At 45.9% G+C, this 26,579-nt stretch overlaps 4 protein-coding genes across 5 annotated transcripts; 1 reads left to right on the top strand and 3 right to left on the bottom strand.

Annotated features, from left to right (window-relative positions):
* Positions 1 to 116: 116 nt before the first annotated feature.
* Positions 117 to 2,035, bottom strand: LOC123992973 (centrosomal protein of 55 kDa-like). The gene has a single exon (XM_046294669.1). The coding sequence runs from the start codon at positions 1,907 to 1,909 to the stop codon at positions 506 to 508; it is 1,404 nt and encodes a 467-aa protein (XP_046150625.1). The 5' UTR covers positions 1,910 to 2,035; the 3' UTR covers positions 117 to 505.
* On the top strand, positions 1,567 to 6,933 carry LOC123992974 (tektin-1-like). 2 transcript variants are annotated; one of them, XM_046294670.1, is made up of 8 exons: positions 1,567 to 2,130; positions 2,448 to 2,660; positions 2,839 to 3,004; positions 4,037 to 4,165; positions 4,246 to 4,392; positions 4,899 to 5,124; positions 6,015 to 6,211; positions 6,600 to 6,933. In XM_046294670.1, exons 2-8 carry the CDS (start codon positions 2,471 to 2,473, stop codon positions 6,757 to 6,759), a joined length of 1,215 nt encoding a protein of 404 aa, XP_046150626.1. In that variant the 5' UTR covers positions 1,567 to 2,130; positions 2,448 to 2,470; the 3' UTR covers positions 6,760 to 6,933. The 2 variants fall into 2 exon arrangements, with proteins under 2 accessions (XP_046150626.1, XP_046150627.1); XM_046294671.1 differs by lacking the exon at positions 1,567 to 2,130 and having other exon boundaries at positions 2,433 to 2,660.
* On the bottom strand, positions 6,542 to 11,035 carry LOC123992971 (F-box only protein 39-like). Its single transcript, XM_046294668.1, has 4 exons — positions 10,965 to 11,035; positions 9,102 to 10,452; positions 7,734 to 7,910; positions 6,542 to 7,377 (listed from the first exon to the last, which is right to left on the bottom strand). Exons 2-4 carry the CDS (start codon positions 10,263 to 10,265, stop codon positions 7,249 to 7,251), a joined length of 1,470 nt encoding a protein of 489 aa, XP_046150624.1. The 5' UTR covers positions 10,266 to 10,452; positions 10,965 to 11,035; the 3' UTR covers positions 6,542 to 7,248.
* LOC123992975 (XIAP-associated factor 1-like) lies at positions 10,483 to 13,128 on the bottom strand. Its single transcript, XM_046294674.1, has 7 exons — positions 12,980 to 13,128; positions 12,469 to 12,604; positions 12,296 to 12,352; positions 11,847 to 12,060; positions 11,610 to 11,680; positions 11,244 to 11,435; positions 10,483 to 11,081 (listed from the first exon to the last, which is right to left on the bottom strand). Exons 1-7 carry the CDS (start codon positions 13,021 to 13,023, stop codon positions 11,049 to 11,051), a joined length of 747 nt encoding a protein of 248 aa, XP_046150630.1. The 5' UTR covers positions 13,024 to 13,128; the 3' UTR covers positions 10,483 to 11,048.
* Positions 13,129 to 26,579: the final 13,451 nt, after the last annotated feature.

The raw sequence follows: 26,579 nt of genomic DNA, 5'->3' as shown, positions 1-26,579 counted from the left end.
GTATTTTAAACCAGGAAACTGATTTACACTTTAGTCAAAGAGAGAATAACATGACATGTCCAAAAAATTCAAAGGTTGAGTGAGTAAACAAGTTTAACAGTTATAAAGGGCTTTATAAAATACACTCACTGTCTTGAAGCAGCGTTCCTTACAGTATACAGTAAACGCTATTTCCAGTTTGATCGCCAATCTGATCTGATCCAGTAGCGATCCAGGACCAAGGTACATACAGTACACATGGAGGAATTACATTTGACTCTGCTCAACACACAGACGCAGTGCACAAAGTAACCATGGCATTGCAGCTGGCGTTTGCACCAGCTATAACATTTTGAAAAGGGAAGTTTAGTGCGTTTTAGAATGGTAAAATGTCCCCCCGAGCCTATTCCAGACTTCCTTATTGGGGCGGGTACTCCCAGCCATAAAAATAGGACTAGATTCTAAATCGATTGGATAGATCTAGGCCTACTTCTATGCTTCCAGCCCTGTACAGCCCAGACAGTGTTTACAGACAGTGCTCGAGGTGGGCCAGCAGCTCTCGGTGGTGCCTGGTGGGGTACTGGGCTTGGCAGCTGGGGCACTCTAAGAAGCTCTCGTCTAGCAGCTTGGGGACCTGAGAGTGGGAGGTGACGTTCTCTTTGGAGCGCTTCAGGGGTGCTGGGGGTCTGCAGTGAGCGCTGGCCTCGTACAGGCGGGACAACTCCCTCTGCCCCTTCTCTGACTCGAGTTTGGCAACGTGGTCCTTTGCCTTGCGTAACTCCTTCAACACCTTGTGGAGCTGTTGTTGTAAATACTGACAGTCTCGCTTCTCATCCTCCAGGTCTTTGGCGGACACCTGGATCTGCTGTTCCAGAATTGTGACGCGTTTCTGCTCCTCATGCAGGCTCAGTAGGGATTTCTGCAGTAGATTCACCTGTACTAGGAGCTCAGCAGACTTGGTCTCCTTTTCCTCTAGTCTAGCCTGGAGCTCTTCCATGTCATCCCACAGATGTCCCTCTCTGTCCCCAGAGCGACGCTTCTCCTTCTGGACACTCTGCCAGATACTCAGCTTCTCCGCCTGGAACTGCTGCCTCACCTCTCCCACCTCTCTCTGCTTCTCCTCATACCTACACTGCAGCTCAGACAGTTGTCTCTGGGCTGTGTTGACCTGCTCTCTCTGAGTTTCCAGCTCCCTCTTGGTCATCAGTAACAATTTCTCATAGTGCTTCTGTATCTGCACTGACCTCTCTTCTGAGTGGGCGTCTTTATGCTGTTGTGCGAGGGCCTGCTTGGCCTGGTTCAGCTGCTGTTCCAGCCCAAACACCCGGGCCAACACCACCTTCACATACGCCTCTCTCTGCTGGTCGTAGGCCAGCCACTGCTGGTTCTTTTCCAGGGCATCTGCGAGGTGGTCGTGGCTCATTGCAGTACTGGTGGTGAGCACCTGTCCATCTGATGGGCAGCTCTGCTGCTCAGCGCCAGGTCTACTATCCAGCTCCTGGCACTTAGCAGACACGGACACCAGCTTGTTCTTAACGTCCTCTGTCTCGGCTTGGAGTGACTGGAAGAGTTTTTTTCTCTGGTCGGCTTCCCTGACATAGTGGTCTATCTGGGCCTGCAGACCGGCCACTGTCTCACCTTCTGCCGCATGGGCCTGCTGCCAAAGAGAGCAGATTTCCTGGTCTCTGGCCAGCAGCTGCTGAGCGTTCTTCTCCCGTAGAGTCTCCAGTGACAGGATTTTCTCTAATAAAAGCTTGTTATTTCCAGAATCTGATCGTTCTCCTTTCTGAGCAGACAGCTCATCCAATGACTTCCTGAGATATGCATTCTCCTTTCTGAGTTTACTGATCTTCATATCATTTTTGGAGCAACACAGCCTTCCACCTGTCTTGTCGACGAAGTTGTCCTTGTTTTTGTTGCTGGATGACATCGTTGCTAACGTTAGCTAGCGAATTGCCTCACACAGATCTGATCCCTCTCCTGGCCTTTTAAGTTTCCCGCGATTGATAGCTCCGCCCAGATTACGACGTCCTGCGTTGACCTAGCAACCGTTTGTTTACAACCTGTCCTTGAGTTCATTCATTGCAGACAAGACGGGCAACATTGTTGCAACTTTTGACACGAACCAGTGTTTCACAGCGCACAGTAAAGGTATGGTAAGAAGAGAGATTTAGCTCGCAACTTATATTTTACTGACATTTTGCAAGCCATGTTTGTTAGCTAGTTTGCTCAAGTTTATATGACAATTTGCTAGCTAGCTAGCGTGCTAACATTACTGTAGCGAGTCAAATAAAATACATGCCCATCCTAGTTAGCTACTGTAGCTAATTGCTATTTAGTTGGTAGTTTGCCAGGCTATTTACTAGTTTTGGTAAAACATGATCTGCCTTATTAATCTGCCTTATTGAGTGACATTTGTGATGTTGTTTCTTTATTGAAAGGAAAGATGATTGTTTCCCCCCTTCCAGACTGAAAGAATTGCAGTGGAGAAATGTCTAGGTTGATGGACCCTCCGCCCAAGTTCCTGCCACCAGAATGGAGGCTTGCAAACCAAATACATTATGGGAATGCGGAGGCTGAGCGTTCACGCTCTGAGCGACTCACGGCTGAGAGTAAGAGGCTGATAGAGGAGAGTGGCATGGCAGCCAAACGCATGCAACAGGATGCCAACAAGAGACTGGGTAAGATTACATCAATTAGAAGAGGTGATAACATCATCTGTTTCTGTCAAAGTAGTAGTTGATCCATCACTGCAAACGAATGGTTTGTCTGTTCCACTTTGTAATGACAGATACATTACATGACAACCTCTGATAATACCCAACCACGCCGTTCCTACCATCCTATCTCTGTGTTCAGAGCAGAGAATCCATGACATCAAGTTCTGGAGGACAGAGCTGGACCAGAAGTTGGAGGAGGTTGTCCAGGAGATTGAGGTGCTGATATCCTATAAAAGCCGGGTGGAGAGAGCCTTGGAGAGCTGTGCCGAGCCCCTCAGAGTTGCCCTGCAGTGCCTGACTGAACGGTGAGGAGTAAACTCCCAATCAGTCAGTTGGAAAATGCAGTGATACACAAATAGGTGGGAAGGAGTCTGCTCACTGTTCCAACAGGGACCTAGAGTCACCAGACTAAGACCATCAGATAAATAAGAAGGAGGTCCTTCAGTCGTCGTGCAACCTGGTATCAGAGCATTTCGTGTTATGCTGTATGTAAATTCTAGGGATTCCATTTAGTATGATATGTTACGTTTCATATGGTATGTATTAATATGTGGATGTGCATCACCCATTTAGTATGATATGTTACGTTTCATATGGTATGTATTAATATGTGGATGTGCATCACCCATTTAGTATGATATGTTACGTTTCATATGGTATGTATTAATATGTCGATGTGCATCACCCATTTAGTTTGATATGTTTTACAAATTACAATTCATATTATATGTTACCAATTTGTAAAATGTACAAAATGTAATGAATTTGCTAAATGTACAGTGTTACAATTTTTTTTAAATGTATGGTATGTTACAAATTCTGTCTAGGTGGCTAACTTTAGGTTTAGGCTAGGGGTTGGGGATAAGTTTAGGAGATTGGTTAGGGAAAGGGTTAGCTAAGATGCTAAGTAGTTGCAAAGTAGCTAAAAAGTTGTAAGTAGTTGAAAAGTTGATTATTAGCGAAAATGCTAAAGTTATCCATAATGAGATTCAAATTCACAAACTTTCGGTAGCTTGGTGGGTAGGAGTGTTGGGACACATTAACCGAAATGTTGCTGGATCGAATCCCCGAGCTGACAAGGTAAAAACCTGTCTTTCTGCCCCTGAGCAAGACAGTTAACCCACTGTTCCCCAGGCGCCTATGACATGGATGTTGATTAAGGCAGTCCCCCGCACCTATCTAATTCAGAGGGGTTGGGTTATATGCGGAAGACACATTTCAGTTCAATGCATTCAGTTGTACAACTGACCAGGTATCCCCCTTTCCCTAGACCTTCGCGTTATACCCTACTTTTGATTTTTGCCTTAAGTAACCATCTGTCTCCATGGGTGTTTCAGGCAGAGGCGTGTTTCCATTGACCTGGTACATGACGACGTGGAGCGGGAACTGATGAAGGAGAGGGAGGTGATCGAGGGAGTGGCATCCCTGCTGAACCGCACCCTGGAGCAGACCAATGAACAGATCAGGTGGGTGAGGGGAGGAAGTGGTTCATCACACACACACGAACAAGTCTCATTATCTCATTCTTTTTCTGTTCTGGCTCCAGACTGAACCGCTCTGCAAAGTACTACCTAGAGAAGGACCTACGGGACAAGTTCCAAGCAGAGCAGATTGATGGTTTCTGCTCCATCCTCACGAGCACCTCCCCGAACATTGACAACGCGACAAGTCAGACATCGCTCGCAGCACCAGGGTAAAACGCTGACGCTTTGTGTTTGTGCAATGTGGGGCAATAGGAAATACAATGAAACAAAAGATCATCCCTTAATCTTCACCAGGGATGCAGTCTCACCTGCAGCAAAAGTCTTAAGTTCTACAGATAGAAATAGAAGGCTTGTCACAGTGCTTTGTAATGGATAGTTGGGGCATTCTACATACACTAGGTCCATTAGAAGCATTATTCCCATCAGCCAGCAGAGGTCAGTGTTATACCTCCTCTAACCACCCTACTTATCTAAACCTTTTCTACCGGTTTTTATTTTTTATTTGACCTTTATTTAACTAGGCAAGTCGGTTAAGAACAAATTCTTATTTACAATGACGGCCTACACCGGCCAAACCCTAACGATGCTGGGCCAATTGTGCGCCACCCTATGGGACTCCCAATCACGTCCGGTTGAGGTACAGCCGGGTTAACCTGCCGTCCTTTCATGACACGCTGAACAAAAAACATACAACATTTAATCCCTCCAATCCTAGTGCCACTGTGACACCAGAGGAGTGGGAGACCTTCTCCAACATCAACATCCTCAAAGCAGAGCGTGAGAAGAACAACTCCCTGTCGCTGAGGGCTCTGGTGGACAGCCTCCTGGAGCAGACGGCTGCTGACATGCGCAGGCAGCACAACGCTATGGGCACTGCCCTCCGGCTGCAGGTCCAGGAGACCAAGGCAGCCAAAGGACAACTAGAGGACCACTTGGTAAAGGTAAGCAGGAATGTGAAAAAGCGTACTTTATATGCTTAACCCAAGCCATTCCCCCCCCCTATGATTAGTTACTGAAGCAATTCCCACACATTTTAAATTACAGTCATTTAGCAGACGGTCTTATCCTGAACGACGTACAGGCGCAATTAGGGTTACACGTCGGCAGATTTTTAAACCTAGTCAGCTCAAGGTGTTGAACCAGCGTCCTTTCAGTTACTGGCCAAACACTCTTAACCACTCAGTTACATGTCACCCTGGGATTAGTTACTGGAATGATTCCCCCTATGATTAGTTACTGGAATGATTCCCCCTATGATTAGTTACTGGAATGATTCCCCCTATGATTAGTTACTGGAATGATTCCCCCTATGATTAGTTACTGGAATGATTCCCCCTATGATTAGTTACTGGAATGATTCCCCCCCCTATGATTAGTTACTGGAATGATTCCCCCTATGATTAGTTACTGGAATGATTCCCCTATGATTACTTACTGGAATGATTCCCCCTATGATTACTTACTGGAATGATTCCCCCTATGATTAGTTACTGGAATGATTCCCCCTATGATTAGTTACTGGAATGATTCCCCCTATGATTAGTTACTGGAATGATTCCCCCTATGATTAGTTACTGGAATGATTCCCCCTATGATTAGTTACTGGAATGATTCCCCCTATGATTACTTACTGGAATGATTCCCCATATGATTACTTACTGGAATGATTCCCCCTATGATTAGTTACTGGAATGATTCCCCCTATGATTAGTTACTGGAATGATTCCCCCTATGATTACTTACTGGAATGATTCCCCCTATGATTACTTACTGGAATGATTCCCCCTATGATTACTTACTGGAATGATTTCCCTCCTTTCCCCGTTAAAAGGTTCTGTCAGAGGTGGCCAGCCAGGAGTGCAACCTGGAGGCCCTGCGCGTGGCCATCAACGACAAAGCAGGTCCCCTGAAGGTGGCCCAAACGCGGCTGTCCGCCCGCAGCCAGAGACCCAGCATCGAGCTCTGCCATGACCCGGCCCAGGTCCGCCTGCTCTCCGAGGTCCAGGAGCTCACTGCACACATCAAGAGGTGACGATGCACTCCACTTTCCTGTCTACTGTACCTAACTCTTCCTACTGATCTCTTCAAACCTATCTAGGATTTCTGGCTACTATTTTCACTTCAACTACAAGTCAAGCTATTTTGTAGTACTTTACAGTCATGTTTTAGCTCTGTACGAAGTATAAGATTAGTTATCCTGACACAACCCAGTGATCAGTGATTCTCTACACTCATGGTTTTGTTATACAAACAGGATATCACAGCTTACATTTCAAGTCTTTTTGTTTAGTAGATACAGCATCTCTGGTTAAGAGACTTTTCGGAACGTAATATGTGAATGACATATTGAATGTTTCGCCTATTTGCCATGAGTTGTAGTAGTCTCCCATTGTCCTGTGTCAACCCCCCCCCCCAGACTGCGAGAGGCCCAGGCCCAGTCAGAGATGGAGCTGCTGGCCCTGACCCGCTCCCAGCTGATCCTGGAAGAGGAGATCCAGGTCAAGTCCCACTCCCTCTACATCGACGAGGTCATCTGCACCCAGCTCCGCCAGCCCATCTCCATCCACAGCTTCTGAATACCACTCCCACCATGACAAGCCTGGTCCCTGATCTCTTTTTGCTGTCTTGCATCAACAGATCTGGGACAAGCCTAGACCATGGTCACAGTGGGGCTCTTTAGATTATGCTGATATACCCAGGCCAGCATTTTACATTTGACTGATAAATAAAATATGAGGTATACATTGTGATGGAAAGTTGGAGTGCTTGTATTGTTTGCATCAATTTTAATACAATATTTGGGTTTGAAGAAAAGCAGGATCAGAGTTATGGAGTGTATGTTTATTTACAGCGATGGCTGTGTGTGTGTGTGTGTGTGTGTGTGTGTGTGTGTGTGTGTGTGTGTGTGTGTGTGTGTGTGTGTGTGTGTGTGTGTGTGTGTGTGTGTGCCAGACCCATCATGATTGTGCATCAAATTGTAGTTCCTTCCTCCTCTTCCTTTAACTGGTGCTAATATAACCAAAAAAATGCTGTCTTTATGGGCCCACGTGTCTGTCAGGCAGGAGTTAGAGCATGGGGTAGGAGATGGCAAAGTAGTGGAGCTCTGAGTTGATGAGTTGTCTGTAGCGAGAGTACACCTCCTCCAGCTGCTCATCCTCGTCCTGAGTCTCATATTTGTTGATGTAGATCCGCACCTGGGACACAAACACAAGCAGCTTATAAACCAGACAGTATACTGCTCACATAATACAGTAATGCACGTTGCTATAGCTAGGTACCGCACATGAAGTGTCATCAGTAGTAGAGGAAGGAAAATGGGACCTGCCCCTTTAAGAACTGACAAAGATGACTGCCCAGCTGAAGGCTGTTTTATTTATGACCCAAACACACTTTAAAATGCCTGCAATATCCCTGTTCACTGGGCAGGAGAACACAGCAGGCTAGTGTGTGGAGCTTGTGTCAGTAAATCGCTTCAATGCCAGGACATAGATTGGTACGCAGGTCGGTAGGCCTAAATGGCCTTGGCCTAGCTCCCAGAGCTCTGGCTCACCTTGATGGTCCTTAGGACAATCTTTTTTTCCAGGCGTTTCTGCAGCAGCCGGTCCAGGAAGCTGATGTCCAGGAATGCCCAGACTTTCATGTAGACCAGCTGGCTGCACAGCAGCACCACCTCCAGCAGCTCCTCGTCCACAGACTCGTGGCTGTTGTTCAGGTCCAGGGTCAGTTTCTAACCCACGGAATGGGGTGGAGAGAGATTCACGACACTTCAAGAATGGAGTCATGTTTCTTGTTAAAGTATGAGCTCCACCGACTTCCTATTGACAGTTCATTCATTCCGTGGATTCATTCCGTATCGCGGAAGATCTGCATAACAATGTAAAGGTTGTTTCCGATTGAGCTGACGTATGCAATGTTTACTGTGAACGCAGTCTCCACAAACGCGGCAACATTAGCTTTAAAATGTACATTTTCCGCAATACTTCTGCAATACCGATTGAATGCAGTCCTTGGGGATGGTTTCCCTGACATAGATTAAGCCTTGTCCTGGACTAAAACACATTCTCAATGGAGATTCTCTTAGTCCAGGACTAAAACACATTCTCAATGGAGATTCTCTTAGTCCAGGACTAAAACACATTCTCAATGGAGATGGACTAAAACACATTCTCTTAGTCCAGAACTAAAACACATTCTCAATGGATATTCTCTTAGTCCAGGACTAAAACACATTCTCAATGGAGATTCTCTTAGTCCAGGACTAAAACACATTCTCAATGGATATTCTCTTAGTCCAGGACTAAAACACATTCTCAATGGAGATTCTCTTAGTCCAGGACTAAAACACATTTTCAATGGAGATTATCTCAGTCCAGGACTAAAACACATTCTCATCTGAGATTCTTTTAGTCCAGGACTAAAACACATTCTCAATGGATATTCTCTTAGTCCAGGACTAAAACACATTCTCAATGGAGATTCTCTTAGTCCAGGACTAAAACACATTCTCAATGGATATTCTCTTAGTCCAGGACTAAAACACATTCTCAATGGAGATTCTCTTAGTCCAGGACTAAAACACATTTTCAATGGAGATTATCTTAGTCCAGGACTAAAACACATTCTCATCTGAGATTCTTTTAGTCCAGGACTAAAACACATTCTCAATGGAGATTCTCTTAGTCCAGGACTAAAACACATTCTCAATGGAGATTCTCTTAGTCCAGGACTAAAACACATTCTCAATGGAGATTCCCTTAGTCCAGGACTAGGCTTAATCTGTCTGAACTGCATGGATATTGATACACTACACATACTGTGCAGACTTATTTGCCACACCAACCAGTAGCCTAAATGGTGCCATCATCGCTCCATAGCTGACTGCTACTGTGTATTGCCAGGTAGAGAAACCAATCCTCACCTGTAAACAGCTCCTGTAGTAGGGCACTAGGTTGGTAAGGGCAGGCTTGACACTCCAGTCCTGTTCACTGAAGTAGCAACTGGTGAGACTGAGCGAGCGCAGCGGGATCTCTCTGAGCAGAATCCTCCCCAGCTTGTCCATGTCGAGGATCCGCTCCACTGTGATATGCACACGGAGGTCGGGACAACGCTGGGCCAGATGGGACCAGGCATCCCCCCAGACCACCTGGATGTGGGGCTCGTGGATATGGCATCGTATGGTGAACGTCTGCAGGGACCCTCCCCCGTCCAGGCTCCTACACGCCGTGGACAGGGCCGCCAGCAGCTCGTCCGACAGGCAGCTGTAGTTGAGGGTCAGGGTGCAGAGGCCCTGGAAGCGGTTCATGACCTGGGGGAAGGCGGGGCTGATGAAGACTGCCAGCGGCTGTGAGAAGAAGTCCTCCAGGTTGAGGTGGGTGATGCCGGGCCGGCGGTCCAGGTGGATGTGCTGCTGAGATGCAGCCACGGCCTCCAGCACCTCCAGGCCCTGGGGCAGGTTGAGGCGGGCCCCACGCAGGCTCAAGTAGCCCAGGCGGGAGCTCTCGCGGCGCAGGTAGAATGTGAGGCTGCGCACCAGCGCCTTGCGTACGCTGCGGCACCAGGCGGCGCGGTCCAGCTCCATGTGGTTGACAGTTAGGCGGCGTAGTCCGCCTCTGGTTTTACGCAGTGCAGCGAGGAAGGTCCTCAGCGTCTGCTGGAAGCGCCGGGACACCAGAGAGTTGAGGGGGTGGGAGAAGCGGATCTCCAGATCCTCCAGGTAAGCGCCGTAGGTCTTGGCGTAACACACGGCCGTCTCCAGCTCCGAGCGGCGGGTCCTGGAGATGCGGCCGGAGAAGTTGAAGGTTCGAACCCTCCAGAGAGAGGGCGAGCGCATGACGTGGTGCCAGTGGAGACACACCAGGGCCGCCTTGACACGGTCACGGTCACGCAGCCACCAGAACACCTGCCGCAGACACACGTCCGGGAGGTTAGCCCAGCCCAGCTTAGGCTCCTCATTTTCCTCCGCCTCGCCTTCTTCCTCCTCCTCCTCCTCATCCATTATCTCTATTCCTTCATCCTCCCCCTCCTCTTCTTCTTCATTTTCATCCTCCGAGAGCTGTTCCTCTGGATCCTCGGGGTAATTCATTTACAAGGAAGGAGTTTTGCCCAACCACTCACGTCTCTCAGATTCATCCACCAAATGTAAAGAAATAGTTCTCCCTGTAGTCTGAAATGTATTCTATGTGACTCTGGGGTTCACTTGGACTACAGCGAAGCAGAGGACACATTGGCACGTGTGCGTTGGGTGGCCATCAATGTGTCCCAGTTGTCACCTGGAAATGACGAGACACCAAAACTGAAGCTCTGGAACCTTCACAGCTTTTATTGTTGTCACCATGAAACCAAAGAGACACCTTGTGACATCACAATAGGAGAAGATAAAACCGGATGGCTCACAGTATTTGGATCCATTATTAACAAAAAATATAATATCCTTAAGTGTGCGTACAGCAAAACATTTGATTGTAAATCAGTTATGTACATCAGTAAACAAATATTAAAATGTAAAACTTTTGATGAGTTCAATGACGGAGAAAACATTCCCATTTTCAGAACATACTGCATTTCAGTTGTAAACAATGTATTATACAACAATCATAGAATAGGACTCTTGTCCTCTTGTAGAGAAGGATCCTGACTAATATCCTGACTAATATAATATAAGTCCTAATCTCTTACTGTTACCCCCAACCCGTCCAGTCACCAGAAATAACTCAACTGCCTCTGAAATACACATTTTCGGCAAAAAATAACTTGCGATTTGCTCAAATAAATCACGACTAACCTTGTTCATTGTGTTATTAATAATTTGTCAACCACTATACCAATTCACCATGGAGTGTTCCTTCAGAAGTTCTGAGCACGTTTCTCATTTCAAGTTGACATGGATTTGACATTTAATCTGAAAGGAGAAACAAAAGACCCAGTTAGTTTGTCTCTTTTTCATCACTTCAAATGATTAAAAATGGGACCAGGGTTCGGGTCAATTCCAGGGTTGGAGACTGAATTGAAATGGAATTGACACAACCCAGAAGGCTACTGTGTTTTTGGGACAGCGCTGTACCTCATGCCATCGTAGTGTGACTACGGGGAGAGCCAGGTGACAGTGGGGACAGGTGCTGATCTGGTCAATATCCCCCTCTCTCCCCTCTTGCCTCCTGCCTTGGGCTGAGAACAATGCGGACTTCATAGAATTGGTCAAACGAGGACTGGGCTGTTCCTGTTCAGCCTCCTCTGATGTGTGGTCACACCACATCTAGCAGTTGGGGAAGAGATTTGAACAAGTAATTTAAACACAAAGCTCTTTCCATGGAGAATCTGCATTGATAATACTTGTTTGTCCCAGAAGTAGGCTTAATATAGGTGGCAAAACAAGGAGGAATGATCTGATGATGATGACTTGGGTTCATGCTGTTGAATAAGAACATACCTGATGTTCTGCCATCTCCTCCAATGGGAAAGACATCATACAGCTCCTGCAAACCACTGCTGTTCGCCTGCCTGCATCCAGAAAACACCACATTAGTTTGAATATTACATAACATCGAACACCATCATATCATATCAAACTCATCTGACTGGATAGTGATTATGATTTCCATTTTCCAATGGGTTGAATATTACATATGGCAAATCAACTTAAACTGAAGTGTGGGGGTAGCCTCACCGTTGGAGGATGGTGGGGAGGGGTTATCGGGAACATAGAGGTCAGGGCAGATCTGGGCATGCTCCGGCTGGTCCCTCAGAGTGACGTAGTGTCCACAGTCGGAGCAGCGCTCGGTGCGACTGCCACACGCCACGCTGTGCTCCTCATTGGCCGATAGCGGCAGCTCCAGCTGGCAGAACTCACAGCACTGTAGCCTTTCCTTACACTCATCCGACTGAGAAGGGGGGGGGTGATTCATTCTTTATAACAATCGTTATTACACACCTCTATCAATTATAGTTTGATTATGACGATCATGCAGAGGAACTCATTCCAATCCATTCACTGAAACGGCATCGTCATGGTGTGTGTGTGTGTGTGTGTGTGTGTGTGTGTGTGTGTGTGTGTGTGTGTGTGTGTGTGTGTGTGTGGGGGGGGGGGCAATGCAGGAGACCGTTGAGCAGTCTCACCTCATGGTCCAGTAGCTGGCAACGCTCCACCTTTTTGTTGCACTTGGTGCATTTCACCTGTGGGAGTGACGAAACGACAATATACCGGACATATACAATTGGGCCCTTTATCTCTCAACATCGACTCAAGTATTTGGAAGTGATCCTGGTTTCATTACAGCAGAGTGGTTTACCTGGGTGTGCTGGTCCTGATGATGCTGCTCCAATAGCTGTCTGGGAACCGGCTCATCACAGTCTGGACACAGGCACAGGAACCGCTGGCAGTGGGACTCGTGCAAGGCAAAGTTGGACACAGCCACCTCCTTGTGACTGACAGTTGAACACGAGCACAGGAGAAGTGTTAGAGTACTTAAAGTACTTAAGTAAAAATGCTTGAAAGTAGTACTTTAAGTCGTTTTTTGGGGTATCTGTACTTTACTTGATTATTTATATTTTCGACAACTTGCACTTTCCCTTTCAAAGATTCTAGACTAGGATTCCATGTATTGACTGAAATGCCTCATGTAAAGTTGAAATTGTGGCAGCCCAGTGAATATTATTGACAATGTATCTTATTATGAAGTGAACGGTCTCTCTCAACAAACTAAGGCATATATTCTACCAATTCATGCTGAAGAATATCCACTGCTACTTTGATGCTTTCTTTTGAACGTTTTACATATTAAAATGTTTTAATTATCTCACCACTGGTCACAGACACGGGTTGTGTCCTCTTCCTTTTCTGCCATCGCGTAAAAGGTGTAAATTATGATTCTAAAACCAGTAGCTTACGCCCGACCAAGCATTTAAAACCAATTGTTTTACGCCCAACTGGTGCAACCCGTCCCAGGAGACTTAGGAAATAGCATTGTGAAACTAGCGACATTGAGGTCATGTGATCATAGGGCTAATTTTCTAAATAAAAGTCAACCTGGAGAAATGTTACTTGGCTGTTACATTACGTTTTTCAGATTTAAAATCACACAGCAAATATTGTTTAATGTTACGTAAATTGAAAATAGAAAATAGATTTTTTTTCAACATGTTAAGTGTTGGTCCCATCTTTCATGAGCTGAAATAAAAGATCCCGGAAAGATCACAAAAAGCTTATTACTCTAATTTTGTGCAAAAATTTGTTTAGATCCCTGTTAGTTAGCATTTCTCATTTGACAAGATAATCCATCCACCTGACAAGTGTGGCACATCAAGAAGCTGATTAAACGGCATTATCATTACACAGGTGCACCTTGTGCCGGGGACAATAAATGGCCACTCTAAAATGTGACGTTTTGTCACACAACACAATGCCACAGATGTCTCAAGTTTTGAAGGTGCGTGCAATTGACATGCTGACTGCAGGAATGTCCACCAGAGCTGTTGCCAGAGAATGTAATGTTCATTTCCCTACCATAAGCCTAAGTGTAAGTCTAAATGTAATTTTAGAGAATTTGACAGAATGTCCAACCGGCCTCACATCCGCAGACCACGTGTAACCACACCAGCCCAGAACCTCCACATCCTGCTACTTCACCTGCGGAATTGTCTGAGACCAGCCACCAAGACAGCTGATGAAACAGATGAGTGTTTCTCTGTAATAAAGCCCTTTGTCACCATTACAAAGGGGGTGTTTTAGTATCCGCTGAACCTCTCCTAATAACATCCAGGTTAATACCATGGAGATCTACGGCCGAAATCTACCATCCCCGCTGACAAAAATGTACATTCTCAACAAACTATGCAGGTATTCCTAGGAATCACCCAGAGAGCTACCATTCCTTCATCTGGAACAACTTCTTTAAGCACATTGAATATCAAATCTGGATCCACCCATATTCTGGATGATTACGCTGCCAACCTCATAGAGGAGTGTGATTCCTTCTCGGAGAAGATCAAAGCTGCTGGAGGAATCGACCTCTTTGTTGGAGATGAATGATGATGATAGGATGGAGTATATTATTATATTTATTCAATTCTATTCTAAAGCTGCTGGAGGAATTGACCTCTTTGTTGGAGATACGGAGGATGACAAATTACACAACACAACTGCTCAATCAAACAGACATGGTTGAATTATCTTTCAAGTTTATAGTCTAGTCCAGACATGTCACTGTTACAACAGATAAGGTCATGTTTTGTATTGTGGGACATGTACTTTTTCAATGACACCCACATGACATGTTGTCATTAAGGCAACAAACACCACACGCACTAACCAGTTATAAAACACTATATACTATATAGGGAATAGGACACAACCTACAACAGTCCCCTCACAGCACTGTTGTACATTACAAATGCATCTGTTTGTAATGTACAACAGGAGCTACCTGTGTGCAGATGGCCACCGCAGCCGACACCCATCCGATCGTTTTTTGTTGTTGCTTGTGATGGTACTATAGGTGCGAGGGCCATCCTGTACCAATAGTCAATTGACGGTGGATTACCTTCTGACCCCGTGCTTGCCGTCCATAGAATTGACCTGGATGGATGTGACGAGCGACAAGCTGCTGGAGCCCAACGTCTGCATGGTGAGAAACACACATTCACAACACAGAGATACTATGTTCACTGACATTCACTGCTCACAAACATACTGGAACATGCCGTTTCAACATTCACTGCTCACAAACATACTGGAACATGCAGTTTCAACATTCACTGCTTACAAACATACTGGAACATGCACTTTCAACATTCACTGCTCACAAACATACTGGAACATGCCGTTTCAACATTCACTGCTCACAAACATACTGGAACATGCAGTTTCAACATTCACTGCTTACAAACATACTGGAACATGCTGTTTCAACATTCACTGCTCACAAACATACTGGAACATGCTGTTTCAACATTCACTGCTCACAAACATACTGGAACATGCTGTTTCAACATTCACTGGTTACAAACATACTGGAACATGCAGTTTCAACATTCACTGCTCACAAACATACTGGAACATGCAGTTTCAACATTCACTGCTCACAAACATACTGGAACATGCTGTTTCAACATTCACTGCTCACAAACATACTGGAACATGCAGTTTCAACATTCACTGCTCACAAACATACTGGAACATGCTGTTTCAACATTCACTGCTCACAAACATACTGGAACATGCTGTTTCAACATTCACTGCTTACAAACATACTGGAACATGCTGTTTCAACATTCACTGCTCACAAACATACTGGAACATGCTGTTTCAACATTCACTGCTCACAAACATACTGAAACATGCTGTTTCAACATTCACTGCTCACAAACATACTGGAACATGCTGTTTCAACATTCACTGCTTACAAACATACTGGAACATGCTGTTTCAACATTCACTGCTCACAAACATACTGGAACATGCTGTTTCAACATTCACTGCTCACAAACATACTGGAACATGCTGTTTCAACATTCACTGCTCACAAACATACTGGAACATGCAGTTTCAACATTCACTGCTCACAAACATACTGGAACATGCTGTTTCAACATTCACTGCTCACAAACATACTGGAACATGCAGTTTCAACATTCACTGCTCACAAACATACTGGAACATGCAGTTTCAACATTCACTGCTCACAAACATACTGGAACATGCAGTTTCAACATTCACTGGTTACAAACATACTGGAACATGCTGTTTCAACATTCACTGCTCACAAACATACTGGAACATGCAGTTTCAACATTCACTGCTCACAAACATACTGGAACATGCTGTTTCAACATTCACTGCTCACAAACATACTGGAACATGCAGTTTCAACATTCACTGCTCACAAACATACTGGAACATGCAGTTTCAACATTCACTGCTCACAAACATACTGGAACATGCAGTTTCAACATTCACTGGTTACAAACATACTGGAACATGCAGTTTCAACATTCACTGCTCACAAACATACTGGAACATGCAGTTTCAACATTCACTGCTCACAAACATACTGGAACATGCAGTTTCAACATTCACTGCTCACAAACATACTGGAACATGCTGTTTCAACATTCACTGCTCACAAACATACTGGAACATGCAGTTTCAACATTCACTGCTCACAAACATACTGGAACATGCAGTTTCAACATTCACTGCTCACAAACATACTGGAACATGCAGTTTCAACATTCACTGGTTACAAACATACTGGAACATGCAGTTTCAACATTCACTGCTCCTTACACCATCTTTCCTCTCAAGGCCCATCTGTTATTCCAGTTTTGTGTTTTTGTATTTGTTTTTATTTCTATTATTTTGACCTTTTTTATTTGGAATTCAGTTTAAATTTCAGTTAGTCTTCAGATACAATTTACGTGTTTTTATTTGGTTTAGAAATCTGTTTTGTTTAAATATGATTGCTGTCTTAGTTTTAGTGTTAGGGACAGAAAGAAGCGCTTTCGGAAAGCATTCACACCCGTTGAATTTCTCCACCTTTTGTTGTGTTAGAAAGTGGGATTAAAATGAATCTGTCCTTTTTTTTGTCAACGATCTGAACAAAAATACTCTGCGATGTCAAAGTGGAAGAAAAATGACAACATTTTTAATAAAAGAAAAGAAAATGAAACCCCCTGAGTCAATACTTTATAGAAGCACCTTTGGCAGTGATCACAGCTGTCAGTCTTACTGGGGGAGTCTCTAAGAGCTCTCCACACCTGGATTGTGCAAGACTTGCCCATTATTCTTTTAGAAATGATTCAAGCTCTGTCAAATTGGTTGTTGATCATTGCTGGATGACCATTTTCAGGTCTTGCCATAGATTTTCAAGCATATTTAAGTCAAAACTGTAACTCTGCCACTCAGGAACATTCACTGTCTTCTTCGTAAGCAACTGCAGTGTAGATTTTGCCTTGTATTTTAGGTTATTGTTCTGCTGAAAGGTGAATTAATATCCCAGTGTCTAGTGATAGCAGGCTGAACCAGGTTTTCCTCTAGGATTTTGCCTGTGCTTAGCTCCATTCTGTTTTTTTTAATCCTGAAAAACTCCCCGGTCCTTAACGATTACAAGCTTACTCATAACATGATGCAGCCAGGACTACGCTTGAAAATATGGAGAGTGGTAGTTACTCAGTAGTGTTGCATTGGATTTGCCCCAAACATAACATGTTGTATTCAGGACAAAAAGTTAATTGCTTTGCCACATTTCTTGCAGTATTACATTAGTGCCTTGTTGAAAACAGGAAGCATGTTTTGGAATATGTTTTATTCTGTACAGGCTTCCTTCTTTTCACGCTGCCAATTAGGCTAGTGTTGTGGAGTAACTACAATGGTGTTGATCCATCCTGAATTTTCTCCTATAAAAGCCATTAAACTCTGTAACTGTTTATGTCACGATTGGCTTCATGGTGAAATCCCTGAGCGTTTTCCTTCCAATCTGGCAACTGAGTTAGGAAGGATTCCTGTATCTTTGTAGTGACTGGGTGTATTGATACACCATCCAAAATGTAATTAATAACTTCACCATGTTCAAAGGAATATTCAATGTCTGCATTTTAACATTTTAAATGACCAATAGGTGCCCTTCTTTGCGAAACATTGGGAAACCTCCCTAGTCTTTGTGATTGAATCTGTGTATGAAATGCCCTGCTTGACTGAGGGACTTTGCAGATAAGTGTGGGGTACAGAGATGACAGAGAACACTATTATTGCACACAGAGTGAGTCCTACAACTTATTATGTATTTCATTAGATGTGATTTATGTCCCTAATTACGTTTTTGAACATGCACTGATTGCATCTTTTATTTAATTTACCCACCTTGGCAGAGTACATATTTACACATAACCACTAGAACTCAACAATTAGCCTCAATACCTCCTAAATAGCATGACAAGTGGAGGGTAGGAACAGAAAAACAGAAAGCACCTCTAAACAGGCAAAATGTTAGTCTACTAACTCAACTTTGTGATATTGTGTTCAAGTAAACGGAGGATTTTTATTTTGAAGCTTTTTGCGCATTTTGGACCCGTTAACGTCGCTTAATGTCGCTTATTTCACGGAGCTATGAGAAAGACAGGTTGTGAACAAGCTCGGAGTTTCACTTGTCTGTTCATGACAAATAGAAACCGAAAGCATCAACTCAATGCCTCCCTCTCTCCATTCCTCCGCAGCTGTGAGAGGAGCGCCACCAAATGGCTTTCAATAACCCGTCATTGGTGACCGTGTTGCGACTCAATACGGTAATAACCTAATTTAGGGGTGCCATTGCGGTGCTAGTCGACATCATCACTTTATATGTATTTATTTTATTTAACCTTTATTTAACTAGACAAATCAGTTAAGAACTAATACTTTACAATGACGGCCTAATGATGATATGGGACTGTTATTAATATATATATATATATATATATATATATATATATATATATATATATATATATATATATATATATATATATATATATATATATTATTATATTATTATTCTTATTATTATTTTTTTTTAAATTATTATTATTATTATTTTTTATAACAGTTCTCTGCCAAGGTGGGTAAATGAAATAAAAGATGCAATCAGTGCATGTTCAAAAAACGTAATTAGGGACATAAATCACATCTAATGAAATACATAATAAGTTATAGGACTCACTCTGTGTGCAATAATAGTGTTGTCATCTCTGTACCCCACACTTATATATATATAGGACAAAACACACATCAAGACAAGAGAGACAACACAACACTACATACAGAGAGACCTAAGACAACAACATAGCAAGGCAGCAACACATGACAACACAATTACATGGAAATGAACTACTTTTCTACTTAACAGGTGTCATTTGAAATGTGAGGCTGTGTTGTTTTACTGTGCATGCATGGCCCTTTTTAGGGATAGGCAGGCCCTACACGCTAACTGATTATCAGTACGCTTCCTGCCCCAGTACTCGGCCATCACCTCCCCTCTGCGTCGGTTGTTGAAGAAGGAGGTGTACTGGGCCTGGACACCTGCACAGGTTGTCCATTCTCTCAAAGAACTGCTGACCACTTCACCTGTCTCCTCCTGGGACAGAGGATACACGTGACTCCTGGGAAGTGCTGAGTCTACCAGGAGATGTATCGCACAATCCCCCCGTCAATGAGGTAGTAATTTAGTCGCCCTCTTCTTACAGAAGGCGAGAGCCAAATCGGCATATTCTGAGGGGATGTGCACGGTGAAGACCTGGTCTGGGCTTTCCACCGTAGATGCACCGATGGAAACCCTTACACACCTCCCTGAGCACTCCCGTGACCACCCCTTGAGAGCCCTCTGTTGCCACGAAATAGTGGGGTCATGAAAGGCCAACCAGGATAAGCCCAGCACCACGGGAAACACAGGAGAATCAATAAGGGAGAGACTGATTCTCTCCTCATGACCCTCCTGCGTAACCATGTCAAGTGGAGCCCTGACCCTAATGGTCGACTATCTAGGGAGTGCACAGTGAAAGGCATATCCACAGGAACAAGGATCCCTAAACTATCAGCAAATGAACGATCAATAAAATTCCCAGCCGCGCCTGAATCTACTAGTGCCTTATGCTGGGAATGCGGTGGAAACTCAGGAAATGAAACAAACACATACATGTGAGCAACAGGGGGCTATGGGTGAGCCTGGTGCCGACTCACCTGGGGTGACACGACAGTGCCCTGCCTGCTGCCTCGACTCCCTGAGGGACCCCTCCAGCACCAACCAGCAGGGTGCCCTCTGCGGCCACAGATGGTGCAGGAATGGCCCCTCCTCCGGTCGCCCTAAGTGCCTCACCTCCCAGGTCCATGGGCGTCGGAGCGAGGTGCTGGTGATGGAACTGACAGGTCCCAATCCGAACGTCTGCGGGAGGTCAGCATGTTTTCCAGCCGCATGGACAGGTCCGCCGTCCCATCCTACTTCCTCGGGAGCGCAAGTCAAATCCCATTGGGACCAGGGGAAAGAGGGGAGAGAGAGTTGGGCCAGTAACCGAAAGGTTGCTGGTTCGAATCCCCGAGCTGACAACGTCGTTCTGCCCCTGAGCAAGGCAGTTAGCAACACTGTTCCCCAGCAACAGAGATGTGGATGTCAATTAAGGCAGCCCCCTGCATCTCTCTGATTCAGAGGGGTTGAGTTAATTGATGAAGACACATTTCAGTTGATGGCATTCAGTTGAACAACTGACTAGGTATCCCCCTTTCCCCTTTCAGTTGAGGCCAAGGGAGTGTGTGAAACCAGCAGTGAACCACTCAAGGTGGCATCAATGGCAGAGTGAGGACATGCAGGAGGTGGCACCTTCCTCATTCGGCTTCATGCCAGCGAGAGCCGTCAACCAGTTGAAATGCTGCTGGGCCCAGATGATGGTTTTACCCCTTTTTCTCCCCAATTTTGTGATATGCAATTGGTAGTTACAGTGTTGTCTCATTGCTGCAACTCCCGTATGGACTCGGGAGAGGCAAAGGTCGAGAGCGGTGCGTCCTCCGAAACATGACCCTGCCAAGCCGCACTGCTTCTTGACACAAGGCTTGCTTAACCCGGAAGCCAGCCACAACAATGTGTCGGAGAAAACACTGCACTCCGGGCGACCGTGTCAGCGTGCATTGTGCCCGGCCCTCCACAGGAGTCTCCAGAGTGGACAATGACAACCTCAGCTAGCCAAACCCTCCCCGAACCCGGGCGACGTTGGGCCAATTGTGTGCCGCGTCATGGGTCGCCCGGTCGTGGCTGGCTGCGACACAGCCTCGGATCGAACCAGGATCTGTAGTGACACAGGTAGCATTGCGATGCAGTGCTTTAGACCACTGCGCCACTCTGGAGGTCCAGCTGGAAGCCGTGCTCTCTTTTCTTTGGTCAGCGCTCCTGACTTTTACTCTGTTAGCTTTGCTCTGCTGCTTTGACTGTCGAGGCTGTCGGGTTGCCAATAGAGACGGAGTGTGTAGGGGCAGCTCTAGTTCACGTCCTAACATCAGCTTGGCAGGAGAGACTCTGGTGGTGGAGTGGTGAGCAGCTCTGTAGTGCAGCAGAGTTTGCGACAAGGACGCAGTGAAGGAGCAACCCTGAGCTAGGTGAGCTCTCAGTACATTTTCCAGGGTTTGATTGAACCCCCCCTCCCTCCCCAGTTGGCCTGGGCGTAGTAGTAGGCTGTTCTGATGTGCTTGATCCCCTTGCTTTGGATGTAAGAGTGTTCACTGCAGATGTCCAGTTAGATATGTTCCCACGGACAGGAGGGCCAGGCCAGTGACTGCACTGGTGGTGGCGGAGTTGGGCCTGTCTTTGCACCTACAACATATGTTTCCAAATCCCTGGGGCAGGGATACATTTGGCCCTCCACTTCATCAGTCTCCTCAAGGTTATTTTTTGTGAAGAAGAAGGATGGGGGTCTGCACCCGACTATCAAGAGATAAATCAGATCACTGTGAGGTATAGCTACCCGCTGCCTCCCATCGCCAGTGTGATCGAGTCAATGCACAGGGCGCGCTTCTTCACAAAGTTGGATCTCAGGAGCACTTACAACCTGGTGCGTATCCGTGAGGGGGACGAGTGGAAGACGGCATTTAGTACCACCTCAGGGCACTAAGAGTACCTCGTCATGCCGTACAGGTTGATGAATGCTCCATCAGTCTTCCAGGCCTTTGTTGACGAGATTTTCCGGGACCTGCACGAGCAGGGTGTAGTGGTATATATTGATGACATTCTGATATACTCCTCTACACGCGCCGAGCATGTGTCCCTGGTGTGCAAGGTGCTTGGTCGACTGTTGGAGCATGACGTGTATGTCAAGGCTGAGAAATGTCTGTTCTTCCAACAGTCCATCTCCTTCTTAGGGTACCACATTTCCACTTCAGGGGTAGAGATGGACAGTGACCGCATTTCAGCCATGCATAATTGGCCGACTCCCACCACGGTAAAGGAAGTGCAGCGGTTTCTGGGGTTTGCCAACTACTACCAACGCTTTATCCGGGAGTTTGGTCAGGTACCAGCTCCCATTACCTCACTGCTGAAGGGAAGACCGGTCGGCTGAGGCGGGCAGGGCTTTTGGTCACCTGAAGGCTCTGTTTACCTTGGCTCCCGTGCTGGCTCATCCGGATCCCTCTTTGGCGTTCATAGTTGAGGTGGACGCGTCCAAGGCTGGGATCGAAGCCGTGCTCTCTTAGCGCTCGGGCACGCCACCAAAGCTTCGCCCCTGTGCCTTCTTTTCGAAGAAGCTCAGCCCGGCGGAGCGAAACTATGGTGTGGGGGACCAGGAACTGTTGGCTGTTGTCAAGCCTCTGAAGGCGTGGAGACATTGGCTTGAGGGGGCTAAACACCCCTTTCTCATCTGGACTGACCACCGCAATCTGGAGTACATCCGGGCGGCAAGGAGACTAAACCCTTGCCAGCCAAGGTGGGCTATGTTCTTTACCGTTTTATTTTCACCCTCTCCTACAGACCAGGTTCCCAGAACGCTAAGGCAGATGCACTATCCCGGATGTATGACACAAAGGAAAGGTCCATGGATCATACTCCCATACTTCCGGCCTCTTGCCTGTTGGCACTGTTGGTGTGGGAGCTGGACGCGGACATCGAGCGGGCGTTGTGGACATCGAGCGGGCGTTGCGCACAGAGCCCACTTCCCCCCAGTGTCCAGCTGGGTGTCTGTACGTTCCGTCTACTGTCCGCGACCGTTTGATCTATTGGGCCCATATGTCACCCTCCTCTGGTCAGCCTGGCATCGGTCGTTGCCTTAGTGGGAAGTACTGGTGGCCCACCTTGGCCAAGGACGTGAGTGTTTATGTTTCCTCCAGCTCGCTGTGCGCCCAGTGCAAGGCTCCCAGGTACCTGCCCAGAGGGAAATTACAACCCCTACCTGTTCCACAACGGCCGTGGTCGCACCTTTCGGTGGACTTCCTGACAGATCTTCCTCCCTCACAGGGCAACACCACGATCCGGGTCATTGTGGATCGGTTTTCTAAGTCCTGCTGTCTCCTCCCTTTGCCCGGTCTCCCTACGGACTGCGGATGCCCTGTTCAGTCATGTCTTCCGGTACTACGGTCCCCAGTTCTCATCCAGGGTCTGGAGAGCATTCATGGAGCGTATGGGGGTCTCGGTCAGCCTCACCTCAGGTTTTCACCCCGAGAGTAACGAGCAGGTGGAGAGAGTCAACCAGGATGTGGGTAGGTTTCTTTGGTCATATTGCCAGGACCGGCCGGGGGAGTGGGCGGCGTTCATCCCCTGGGCAGAGATGGCACAAAACTCACTCCGCCACTCCTCCACTAACCTCTCTTCTTTCCAGTACATACTGGGGTATCAGCCGGTTCTGGCACCATGGCATCAGAGCCAGATCGAAGCTCCTGCGGTGGACGAATGGTTCAAGAGGAGGAGGAAGAGACCTGGGACGCCGTCCATGTGCACCTACAATGGGCCGTGAGGCGGCAAAAAGAGGGCACTGACCGCCGCCGCAGCGAGGCCCTGGTGTTCGCACCGGGGGACCGGGTCTGGCTCTTGACCCGAATCCTGCCCTTCCGCCTGCCCTGCCGGAAGCTGGGTCCGCGGTTTGTGTGGCCATTTAAAGTCCTGAGGAGACTGAACGAGGTATGTTACAGGTTACAGCTTCCCCCAGATTATCATATTAACCCCTCGTTCCATGTGTCTCTCCTCAGGCCGGTGGTGGCTGGCCCACTCCAGGAAGCTGAGGTGCGGGAGGTTCCTCCACCCCCTCTGGACATCGAGGGGGCCCCGGCATGTGCTGTTCGAGCTATCCTGGACTCGAAGCATCGGGTGAGGGGCCTTCAGTACCTCGTGGAGTGGGAGGGGTAAATCCGGAGGAGAGATGCTGGGTGCAGGTGGAGGACGTCCTGGACATGTGACCAAAAACAATCTACATGGACAGTACCAAAACAAATGATCTAATGATTCTGCATCTTCGCAGCAAAATCTGCAGAGCTGGGAAGGTAGTAACCGCCATATAAATAACATTCTGTTGGTTATAAGAATTATGTATAATAATTTAAAATGAAAGATTCTAAGTTTTGAATCTGGCGTCGTTTTGTGTATCAGTTCATAAACCATGTGCCATGGAATCGGTACGTCAAAAATCTCTTCCCAACTATTTTGCGATCTATATGGCACAGCTGTCAATGTTTATGGTCCTTAAATGAAACTGGTATACCTTTTTATTTATTGCAATTTTTTTAACCAATTATGGTCTTTAATGCAGGGTCGACAGACAAGTTCCTTACTTTTCCCCCTTCCACTTTCCTCTTTTATTTTGCGGTAATGCTGCAATTAGTTGGTTGTAATTTTGGGTAGAGAAGATATTTCCATATGTTTTTGTGGTGTTTATGATATAATTTATGAAGATTATACCTTTTTTTATTATGTTTTTTTAAAATCAATTAGTATATTTGAGTTGAACCATAATATTTGTTGTATTATTTGTTCTGTCTTTTCTGGTGGATTAAATTTAAATTACAACCAACTTTCTATGGCTTGTTTTAAAAATAGTGATATTTTGGAGATGATTTCCTTTTCAAACAACTGAAAGTGAGAGGTTGTAATCTGAATAAAGGGGAAAAGGCCTTTCTTGAACATATGGTGAGACATTCTTACTAATTTGCTAGAGAACCAGTTCGGATTTCAGTGTTTATTAAGTGTTTATTTATTAAACATAACAAGCTCGCCTTGATTGACAGCTCTTTGAAACCTGTGGTCATTGCCAGGTAAAAAGGTAAACAGTGGGCCACATGTCATTGATGACAAGGTAAACAATGGACCACATTTTCTCTGCAAAAGGCTCTCATGGTCAACAGAGACGATCATGTGTTGGATATCAGACAAACAGTAGCAATACACAATTGCATTTCTATTGTTTTGTAACTACACCGAACAAAAATATAAATGCAACATGTAAAGTGTTGAAATAAGCTGAAGTAAAATATCCTAGAAATGTTCCATAAGTACAAAAAGCTTTATTTCCCTCAAACTTTGTGAAGAAATGTGTTTACATCCCTGTTAGTGAGCATTTCTCCTTTGCCAAGATAATCCATCCACCTGACAGGAGTGGCATATCAAGAAGCTGATTAAACAGCACAATCATTAAACAGGTGCACCTTGTGTTGGGGACACTAAAAGGCCACTCTAAAATGTGCCGTTTTGTCACACAACACAATGCCACATATGTCTCAAGTTTTGAGGGAGCGTACAATTGGCATTCTGACTCCATGAATGAGAATTCTAGAGAATTTGGCAGTACGTCCAACCGGCCTCACAACCGCAGAACGAGTGTATGGCGTCGTGTGGGCGATTTGCTGATGTCAACGTTGTGAACAGAGTGCCCCGTGGTGGGGTTATGGTAGGCTCTGCTCTGGCCCCCCAATGGTGGAACAAACTCCCTCACGACGCCAGGACAGCGGAGTCAATCACCACCTTCCGGAGACACCTGAAACACCACCTCTTTAAGGAATACCTAGGATATGATAAAGTAATCCTTCTCACCCCCCCCCCTTAAAAGATTTAGATGCACTATTGTAAAGTGGCTGCTCCACTGGATGTCATAAGGTGAACGCACCAATTTGTAAGTCGCTCTGGATAAGAGCGTCTGCTAAATGACTTAAATGTAATGTAATGTAATGCTTAAGCTACGGACAACGGACACAATTGCATTTTATCATCGGCAATTTGAATGCACAGAGATACCGTGACCAGATCCAGATCCCATTGTCGTGCCATTATTCCGCTGCCATCGCCTCATGTTTCAGCATGATAATACATGGCCCCATTCCGAAAGAATCTGTACACAAGTCCCAGTTCTTCCATGGCCTGCATACTCGCCAGACATGTCACCCATTGAGCACGTTTGGGATGCTCTGGATTGACGTATTCGACAGCGTGTTGCAGTTCCCGCCAATATTCAGCAATTTCGCACAGCCATTGAAGAGGAGTGGGACAACATTCCACAGACCACAATCAACAGTCTGATCAACTCTATGTGAAGGCGATGTGTCGCGCTGTAAGAGGCAAATGGTCACACCAGATACTGACTAGTTTTCTGATCCACGACCCTACCTTTTTTTTAAAGGTATCTGTGACCAGCAGATGCATATCTGAATTCCCAGTCATGTGAAATCCATAGATTAGGGCCTAATTAATTCATTTGAATTGACTGATTTCCTCATATGAACTGTAACTCAGTAAAATCGTAGAAATTGTTGCATGTTGCGCCTTGATCACGCTGACAGCGCCATTGCGTTTTGACACACCAGAAGTGCATTCATTTCGAATGGAAATGGCTGCGTTTGCCTTGCAAACGTTGCAGAGGCAGTTGCAGTGCGTTCGGTGTGGTGCATACGTTGGATTTATCAATGTATGTGCAAAAC

Source organism: Oncorhynchus gorbuscha, linkage group LG13 (assembly GCF_021184085.1).
Source record: "Oncorhynchus gorbuscha isolate QuinsamMale2020 ecotype Even-year linkage group LG13, OgorEven_v1.0, whole genome shotgun sequence".
NCBI lineage: Eukaryota > Metazoa > Chordata > Actinopteri > Salmoniformes > Salmonidae > Oncorhynchus > Oncorhynchus gorbuscha.
The sequence above is the reverse complement of the archived record's forward strand: the minus strand, read 5'-3'. Positions and strand labels throughout refer to the sequence as shown.

What these genes read in the sequence shown, in the direction of transcription:
- LOC123992973 (XM_046294669.1), bottom strand. Translation starts at nt 1,909, where the DNA reads ATGTCATCCAGCAACAAAAACAAGGACAACTTCGTCGACAAGACAGGT.
- LOC123992974 (XM_046294670.1), top strand. Translation starts at nt 2,471, where the DNA reads ATGTCTAGGTTGATGGACCCTCCGCCCAAGTTCCTGCCACCAGAATGG. An exon ending in GGATGCCAACAAGAGACTGG is followed by an intron (nt 2,661 to 2,838) that starts GTAAGATTACAT and finishes CTCTGTGTTCAG; the next exon opens with AGCAGAGAATCCATGACATC. An exon ending in CTGCAGTGCCTGACTGAACG is followed by an intron (nt 3,005 to 4,036) that starts GTGAGGAGTAAA and finishes TGGGTGTTTCAG; the next exon opens with GCAGAGGCGTGTTTCCATTG.
- LOC123992971 (XM_046294668.1), bottom strand. Translation starts at nt 10,265, where the DNA reads ATGAATTACCCCGAGGATCCAGAGGAACAGCTCTCGGAGGATGAAAAT. An exon ending in ACTACAGGAGCTGTTTACAG is followed by an intron (nt 7,911 to 9,101) that starts GTGAGGATTGGT and finishes TCCGTGGGTTAG; the next exon opens with AAACTGACCCTGGACCTGAA. An exon ending in TTGTCCTAAGGACCATCAAG is followed by an intron (nt 7,378 to 7,733) that starts GTGAGCCAGAGC and finishes TTTGTGTCCCAG; the next exon opens with GTGCGGATCTACATCAACAA.
- LOC123992975 (XM_046294674.1), bottom strand. Translation starts at nt 13,023, where the DNA reads ATGGCAGAAAAGGAAGAGGACACAACCCGTGTCTGTGACCAGTG. An exon ending in CTCCCCACCATCCTCCAACG is followed by an intron (nt 11,681 to 11,846) that starts GTGAGGCTACCC and finishes TTCTGGATGCAG; the next exon opens with GCAGGCGAACAGCAGTGGTT. An exon ending in TCACACTACGATGGCATGAG is followed by an intron (nt 11,082 to 11,243) that starts GTACAGCGCTGT and finishes TTCTCCTTTCAG; the next exon opens with ATTAAATGTCAAATCCATGT.